General features: G+C 49.8%; 1 protein-coding gene across 1 annotated transcript; it reads right to left on the reverse strand.

The window, feature by feature from the left end:
- Nucleotides 1-2,680: 2,680 nt before the first annotated feature.
- On the reverse strand, nucleotides 2,681-8,773 carry LOC127530951 (uncharacterized). Its single transcript, XM_051938956.1, has 4 exons — nucleotides 6,135-8,773; nucleotides 4,819-5,129; nucleotides 3,742-4,071; nucleotides 2,681-2,740 (listed from the first exon to the last, which is right to left on the reverse strand). Exons 1-4 carry the CDS (start codon nucleotides 7,579-7,581, stop codon nucleotides 2,681-2,683), a joined length of 2,148 nt encoding a protein of 715 aa, XP_051794916.1. The 5' UTR covers nucleotides 7,582-8,773.
- Between the last annotated feature and the right edge of the window lie 490 nt (nucleotides 8,774-9,263).

Consider the following 9,263-nt stretch of genomic DNA (forward strand, 5'->3'; position numbering starts at 1 on the left):
CAGCGTAATCTTTTAAACTGACAGCGTAACGGCCCGTTACGACAGCGTAATGGCCTGTTACACTGAAATGTGCTGGCGATGAACCCTGCCATGGTTCGAAAAGTGCGGGAGATTGGAACAATGTTGATGGTTTCCGGAATGTTGATGGGTTCCAGAATGTTGATGGGTTCTGGAATGTTGTTGGTTCCAGAATGTTGTTGGGTTCCGGAATGTTGTTGAATTCTAAAATGTTTGAATATTCCGGAATGCTGTCTGGTTGAAGAATGTGATCTGAGGCCAAGATTCGAAAAGTGCGGAAGATTGGAACAATGTTGATGGTTTTCCGGACTGTTGATGGGTTCCGGAAGGCTTTTAGGTTCCGGAATTGTTGTTGGGTTCCAGAATAAACAACAATAAACAACAGCCCGTCGGACGGCCGCCGGTGCCTACACGCGAAAGACATCGACCGGATTTTGTTTCCTTTTTGTCCCTTATTCATGACCATGGGACTCTCCTCAGCCACGGATAGCAGGTCACCGATAGAGGGTGCGACGACGACGACGACGACAAGGAGACGGGGATCCAGGACGAGTGGGAGGAAGAGGACAACGTGCTCCTCATGCTCACACCCCGCTCTCAGGACCCAGGGAGACCCTGAGGCTGCCGCTGCAGCTGCACAACAGCGACGACGACAAAGACAACAATGCCAACAGCGGCAACTGAGACAAGAACGACGAGAACAACAAAGAGAACAACGAGAACGCCGACAAGAAGAAGAACAGGAAGAAGAAGAACAAGAACAAGAACAACGACAACAAATAAAACCTCGAAAACCCCTTGTGAACGGGGAAAAAGTGACCGCTGCCGCCGCCACCGCCGCTGCCACTGCACAACAGCAACGACACCACCGCCGCCACCAACAATACTCACCACCACCAACAACAAGAACAAGAACCAGAATGGGAACGGGAACAACCTCAGAGTCCTAGGACCGAAACAGCCTTCTCATCCGGCCCTCCGCCAGAGTCGGATGAAGGAAGAACCACCGAGGTGCTGCGATTGACAACGCTCCAGTAGCAGCTCAATCCGCGATACGAGTACATCGGAGGAGGCGAACCAACCCCGAGGAGGAGCACTGCGCCCGACGACGACGGAGACGAGGACGAGGACGAGGGCAGCCCTCTTCTTCGCCTCCACCCGGCTCCGGGACCCACGGCCTTCGCCAAAGATGCAGCCAAAGACGTAGTCTCCATGTTCCTGGCATTCATCCGCCCCAGAGATCCAGGACACGGTCATAGAGATGACCAATCTCGGGGTGGAAGGTAGAGGCCGAGCTCCGGACGGCTGGAGAACAATGGACGGGATGTGGTTTCGAGCTTACCTGGGGCTCACTCATTTCTGTCCGCTGTGTACAGGTCCAGAGGCGAGGCCTGCGAGAGCCTCTGGGATTAGGACACCGGACGACCGCTGCTGCGCTCTGGCATGCCACTAAAAACGTTCAGGGCGTACACCAGCACGCTGCGGTTCGATGACAGAAGGACCAAAGAGTCCAGGCGATGCCTCTCTTCAGACAAGTTGGCCGCAGCGAGACAAGTGTTGGATCTGTGGCGAACCAGGTTGCCGGACATGTACGTCCCGGGCCCCAGACGTGACCGTAGACGAGAGGCTGGTCCCGTTCAGAGGTAATTGTTGTTGTTTTCTTTTCTTTTCTTATTCGTGTGTGTGTGTGTGTGTGTGTGTGTGTGTGTGTGTTACAGCTGTGTCTTTGGTAGCTCATAATGACATTTAAAATAATAATAATGACAATAATAATAATAATAATAACAATAATAATAATAATATTAATAAGCATTACTGTAATCGCTGTTTATTTTTCTTTTCCTTTCTTCTCTTTTCTCTCCTCTCCTGTGCTCTCCTCTCCTGTACTCTCCTCTCCTGTGCTCTTACTCTCTGATGACACCGCCGCCGCAGGCCAATGTCCGTTCAGGCAGTACATGCCAAGCAAACCGGCCAGGTAACAGACTCAAGATATGGGTCACCTGTGATGCCAGGTCCAGCTACGCGTGGTAGATGCAAGCGTACCTGGGAAAGCACGACAAATGGAGTCCGCCTGAGAAGAACCTGGCTTGTCGCGTCGTCATGGATCTGACTCGGGGGCGGCTGGGTCCGGGTTGGACCGTGACGTGCGACAACTTTTTCACATTGTGATCAAGCGGCTCGAGCGGTGGAAGAACAGTGGTACAAAGGCAGGCGGAGGCAGCATTTGAGTGGTCGACTTCTTTTCTTTTTTTTCCTTTTTATTTTCCAAATGTGCAAACATACAAAATATCAAAGTGCAAGTGCAAAAAGTGCAAGTGCAAAAAGTGCAGGTGCGTTGGAGGGTAGGATCAATGGCTTCTCCAGCAGCAGAACGCAGAACAACCAGACAGACAAACCGTTTTTTTCTGAATGAGGGGAACAGCCTCCTCTAATACTGGTCTGCTCAACAGGAATAAACCAATAAAACTCTGGAGGTAGATCACCTTATCCTTAGCTGTTACCACCTAAGTTAAAAACTCTCCATCATAAACCAAAACCCAGAATAAAGTAAACAAAAATGACTAATGCAAACTAACCCAACTAAACCCACCAAACTTAAACCAACAACACAATATAAAGTTAAAAGTATTGCAGCCACCCCTTCCGTATCCCTCCCCTTGGTTCAGCCCGGAACAGTCTTTTGGGCGTCTGGCTCCCTGGGGACTCTTTTGGCCAGACGCACCTGGACACAAGAGGAAACGGTAGGTTAACTGCACAGACCACTCATTCACACACACACCTCCACGACACTCAATACATTCACCGCATGCACACCACACTAAGAGAACCACCAATTTAAATTATCTCACAATATTGTACATTCCAATCTAAATTATGCTGTCACCTCCGCAGACCCGGCCGCCGCCATCACCCAAGGTGACGCCACCGGACCGGACCCACGGCCAACCTCAATAAAACTGTTTGGTTAATAAAATATTTAAAACCGACAATCGTGTACAAATTATTTACCAATTAGCTTCTCACAGTGTTGGGTGCATTAACATGCTAACTGAATGCATAAAGTGTCATGTGCAATGTGCAAACATACGTGACGGACGGCCCTGTTCGTCACACTTCCCCCTCCCTCTCCAAGGCGAAGCCTCCATCTCCATCCTCATTTCTTCTGGAGAGGCAGTCCGCTACCACATTTGACTTCCCAGGGCGGTACTGGACTGTAAAGTCGTACGGCTGAAGAGAGAGGTACCATCCAGTGATGCGACTGTTGGCATCCTTCATCTTATGCAGCCATTGAAGAGCACGATGGTCCGTCTCCAGGACAAAGTGGCGACCAAGCAGGTAGTACCTGAGAGAGTCAACAGCCCATTTTACTGCCAAGCACTCCTTTTCAACAGTTGAGTACCTGGTTTCACGGTCCAACAGCTTCCGACTGAGGAAAACAACTGGTCTCCTCTCCCCCTCCCTCTCCTGGATCAGGACGGCCCCCAGCCCACTCCGAGAAGCGTCCGTCTGAAGGATAAAGGGCTGACTGAAGTCGGGGCTGTGGAGGACTGGCTCTGAACAGATAACATCCTTAAGATCTTGAAATGCTCGCTCGCACTCCTCTGACCAGTGCACTTTATTGGGCGCTGCCTTTTTCGTCAAGTCTGTTAAAACTGCAGTTCTTTCAGAGAAGTTTGGCACAAATTTCCTGTACCAACCCGCTAGTCCGATGAATCCCCGCACCTGCCTTTTTGTGGTGGGGACCGGAAATGAGCGGATGGCATCCATCTTCTCCACCCGTGGCTTTATCTTCCCAAAGCCGATTGTGAAGCCCAGATACTGGACTTCGCGGTGGGCCACAAAGCATTTGCGGGGGTTAATGGTCAGTCCAGCTGCTCTGATCCTCTTCAAGACCTCCTGGAGGTGATACAGATGTTCTTCCCAGCAACTGCTGTACACGATCACATCGTCCAGATAGGCGGCAGCAAAATCTGTCACATCCCTCAACACGTAATCCATCAGGCGCTGGAAGGTTGCTGGAGCCCCCTGCAGACCAAATGGCATTGCTTTAAACTGGTACATACCAAATGGTGTCCTGAAAGCAGTCAGTTCCTTTGCTTCAGGGGCCAGTGCTACTTGCCAGTAGCCTTTACTGAGGTCAACGGTCGTAATATATGCTGCTCCTCCCACTCTCTCCAACAGGTCATCGATCCGTGGCATTGGGTACGGGTCGAAATTGGACACAGCATTCAGATACCTGAAATCAATGCAAAAGCGCAGAGAACCATCCTTCTTGGGCACCAGCACGATAGGACTGCACCACTCACTACTGGACACTTCTATGATTCCCAGCTCAAGCATTAGCATGATTTCTTTTTTCAGAACAGACACCAAACGTTCAGGCACCCTGTAACTCCTCTGCCGGACCGGGGCATCCTTCTTCAGCCTAACTTTGTGCTGGACCAAAGAAGTAAAGCCCGGCGTCTCTTTGAATAGAGCAGGATCAAGCAATGGCTGGAGAGCTTTCTGCTGAGAGGGGGAGAGATGGGACAGGTCAACCCCAACAGTTTCCACAGCACTGGTAGGGAAATATTTCTCAGTCACTTCTTCGTCCTGCACAGCTCGAACCAACAGCTGCTGCGCTGGCTCAGGACGAACATGAAACTCTTTCAATAAGTTCACATGAAACCCCTGATGCTTCTTTTTTCTGTCAGGCATATAGAGTTCATAGGTTACTTTCCCCACCCTTTTTGTAACCTCATAAGGACCATGCCATTTAGCTAGTAATTTGTTTTCACTAGTTGGCAGTAATAACAGTACCTTTTGGCCTGGGCTGAAGACTCTCTCTTTTGCTTTCTGGTCAAACCACACTTTCTGGTACTGCTGCGCCTCCTTGAGGTTGTCCTGCGCCAGTGCCGTCATGGCCTCAAGCCGCTCCCTCATTTTCAGGACGTAGGCTATGATGTTGTCTCCCTCGTTCTCAGTCCGCTCCCAATAGTCCTTCAGGAGGTCCAATGGCCCTCGAACCTGGCGTCCATAAAGCAGTTCAAAGGGGGAGAAACCCGTTGATGACTGGGGGACCTCCCGATAGGCGAACAGGAGATATGGCAGCCATTGGTCCCAGTCAGTGCCTGTGCTGGACACAAACTTACGCAGCATATGTTTCAGAGTCTTGTTATAACGTTCTGTGAGCCCGTCCGTTTGAGGGTGATAAGGCGTAGTTTTAATGCCCTTAACTCCCAACAGCTGATAGACCTGCTTTAGCAACTTTGACATAAAATTGGTACCACAATCTGTCAGAACTTCTTTGGCAACACCCACTCTAGAAAATAACTGCAACAGGCAATTCGCCACTTGTTTGGCTTTAATTGTGCGCAATGGAAAAGCTTCAGGATATCTTGTAGCATAATCACAAATAACCAAAATAAAGCGGTTCCCAGAGGAACTTCTCTGAAGTGGACCAACAATGTCCATGCCAATCCTTTCAAATGGGGTACCAATTATAGGCAACGGCTGTAACTGAGCCTGTGCAACTCCTTTTCCCGCTGTTAACTGACATTCTTGACATGATTTACAAAATTCTGAAATCTGTGTGTACATGCCAGGCCACACAAACCGACTACCAATACGACGCAGTGTTTTTTGAAAAGCCATGTGACCGGCCCATGGAATGGAGTGCCCCAGCTCCATGACCTGCTGTCTGAACTGGTGAGGCAATGCGAGTGCTTCAATTTTGTCATTAATTTGATACAGAATTCCATTTTTGACAATATATCTGGCTTCATCCAAACATTTAGCTTCCCCCTGATCAGTCACTTTCCCAAACCAAGCTTTAAGCGACGGGTCTGCTTTTTGCAGCACCCCAATATCTATGGGGATGTCAAACTCAACAGGGCTAAGTGGTTTCTCAACCTTGTTCTGTTCTTGTGAAGAAAACGCAAATTTTTCCTGCCTTCTCTGGGCTTTTGTTTTTCTGGGCTTCCCTGGCTGAGCCTCAAACTCTTCCTCCCAGAAAGGAAGCTCCTCAAACATGACTTTAGCTTTTTGTGGTCTAGTAAGGACATTCACAGGGTTCACTGGTTCACTTTCTGACTTTTTAGGGACAGAATCAACCTTCTCTTCCTCCAACAGGTTACTCTGGGACATCAGATCAACTAAAGTGGGAACATCATTGCCAAGAATGGCGTCATAAGGCAAGTTTTCTGCTAAGGCTACATTCAACAGGTAAGTTTGCCCTCCTACTGTCAAATAAACCTCAGCTGTGGGGTACAAATGCTCATCTCCATGAATACAGGTAAGTGGTGTTTTATCTCTGGACCACCTCTCCCCTGAAACCAAACTGGAGAGGACTACAGACTGAAAACAACCGGAGTCCAACAAAGCCTCAACTTTCTGGCCATTCACTAACACAGGCGTGGTGCACCCCTTCACCTCTACCGATGGTGACACAACTGGACGTGGGACTGCGCACAGTAAAGAGGGTTTCACCTTTTGCGCTGGACAAAACCGCTGTATATGGCCTAAGCCATTACAATTATGACACCTCAAATCCTGACCTCGCATCTTAAAGTTTGAGCACTTTTTAGCTGGACCTGGCTCAACCTGTGGAGATGGCTCATCAACATAACCCCCTGGACCAAGACCACGCCTATCACCCCCAAAGGACTTACTCTGCTTGGTGAAGCGAGGCTCCTGTCCGAAGTCCCCAACTCTAGTCCTCTTTCGCGCCGACAGAAACGCCTCTGCCAGCCGCGCTGCTTCCGCCGCGTCACGTGGAGCCCGCTCGCGGATCCACACCTCGAGCTCTGGACTGACCATGCGGAGAAACTGCTCCAGGATGAGCTTCTCCAGCATGTCGCTCTTCTTGGCCTTCTCGGGGTGGAGCCATCGATGCAGCAGGTCCTTCAACCGGACATACAGCTCCCACGGCGTCTCGTCTGGCTCGATTTTCAGCGATCTGAAACGTCTTCGATAGGTTTCATCAGTTATTTCATACTTGGCAAGAATAGCGTCCTTCACCTTCTCATAGTCATCAGAGTAACGAATATCCATTTGCACAAAAGCGCTGCGTGCTTTACCTGTCAACAACGGCACCAGACGGACGGACCACTCCTCTTCTGGCCACCGACAGACTTGGGCCATCCTCTCAAACGTGATTAAAAAGTGTTCAATATCATCATTGGCCGTCAACACAGGCAGTTTCGCCTCCCAATGGGACCTATAACCATGGCCACCATAGCCGCCTGGGTCGGGCCCTTCATCTTTAGCTTCCTCACCGTCATCAATCAAAGGCTGAACGGCTATATTTCGTCCGTGCACATTTTGCTCGTATGACTCAGACTGCTTCTGCTGCTGCTGGAGTTTCTGGAACTGCTCTTGCATAAATCGCCAACACTGCTCCTGTTTAGACAATTCTTCCTCTATTTTCTTGTCTCTTGCATTCTGGTTTTCAATTAACATCTTAACCAGCGCTGACAATTCCTCCACACCTTCTTTAGGACCAACATTAGCGGCATCGGAGTCAGACCCTGCAGCGCCCCCGTCATCTGACTCCACCTTCTTCTTGTTACGTTTAGGACTCATTTTCTTGCTCTTGTACTCACTATGGCAGGGCAGGACTTCTGACACCAAACGTACTCACTGTGGCAGGGCAGCACTTCTGACACCAAATGTACTCACTGTGGCAGGGCAGCACTTCTGACACCAAATGTACTCACTGTGGCAGGGCAGCACTTCTGACACCAAATGTGATCAAGCGGCTCGAGCGGTGGAAGAACAGTGGTACAAAGGCAGGCGGAGGCAGCATTTGAGTGGTCGACTTCTTTTCTTTTTTTTCCTTCTTTATTTTCCAAATGTGCAAAAATACAAAATATCAAAGTGCAAGTGCAAAAAGTGCAAGTGCAAAAAGTGCAGGTGCGTTGGAGGGTAGGATCAATGGCTTCTCCAGCAGCAGAACGCAGAACAACCAGACAGACAAACCGTTTTTTTCTGAATGAGGGGAACAGCCTCCTCTAATACTGGTCTGCTCAACAGGAATAAACCAATAAAACTCTGGAGGTAGATCACCTTATCCTTAGCTGTTACCACCTAAGTTAAAAACTCTCCATCATAAACCAAAACCCAGAATAAAGTAAACAAAAAAATAACTAATGCAAACTAACCCAACTAAACCCACCAAACTTAAACCAACAACACAATATAAAGTTAAAAGTATTGCAGCCACCCCTTCCGTATCCCTCCCCTTGGTTCAGCCCGGAACAGTCTTTTGGGCGTCTGGCTCCCTGGGGACTCTTTTGGCCAGACGCACCTGGACACAAGAGGAAACGGTAGGTTAACTGCACAGACCACTCATTCACACACACACCTCCACGACACTCAATACATTCACCGCATGCACACCACACTAAGAGAACCACCAATTTAAATTATCTCACAATATTGTACATTCCAATCTAAATTATGCTGTCACCTCCGCAGACCCGGCCGCCGCCATCACCCAAGGTGACGCCACCGGACCGGACCCACGGCCAACCTCAATAAAACTGTTTGGTTAATAAAATATTTAAAACCGACAATCGTGTACAAATTATTTACCAATTAGCTTCTCACAGTGTTGGGTGCATTAACACGCTAACTGAATGCATAAAGTGTCATGTGCAATGTGCAAACATACGTGACGGACGGCCCTGTTCGTCACACTGCTGGCTTGCGACCCGCCTATTCAGAGAACGAGGACTCGCCATCCTCGGCACCCATCGGCGCAACACATCCGAAATACCGCCGGAAATGCGCGATTGCAAAGGCAGGGAGGCGTCCTCCTCAATCCTCGCGATCACCACGGAGCCCGGAGCCCGGAGGAGGAAGAGGAGGAGGAGGAGGCCCTCGGCTGGGACTGATATCATATGTGGCCAAGAAGAACAAAAACATCCTCATTCTCACCACGGATCAGAGCGTCACCGTCGTCCCTCCTGCCCCCGCCCCCCCGCCCCCCGCCGCCACCAATCCACCTGGGCTCGCAGCAGGAGTAGGAGGAGGAGGAAGAGGAGGAGGAGAAGAAGGAGTAGAAGGAGGAAGAAGAGGGAAACCCGCTGCCATTCTCAAGTACAATCGTACCAAGGGAGGGGTGGACAACCTGGACAAAGTCACGGCCACCTACAGCTGTTGAAGAAAAACGTGTCACTGGCCCATGGCGTTATTCCACAACATGGTGGATGTCTCGGCCTACAATGCGTTTGTCATTTGGCGTGAACTTCACTCTGAGTGAA

Source organism: Acanthochromis polyacanthus, chromosome 18 (genome assembly GCF_021347895.1).
Source record: "Acanthochromis polyacanthus isolate Apoly-LR-REF ecotype Palm Island chromosome 18, KAUST_Apoly_ChrSc, whole genome shotgun sequence".
In the NCBI taxonomy this organism is placed as follows: domain Eukaryota; kingdom Metazoa; phylum Chordata; class Actinopteri; family Pomacentridae; genus Acanthochromis; species Acanthochromis polyacanthus.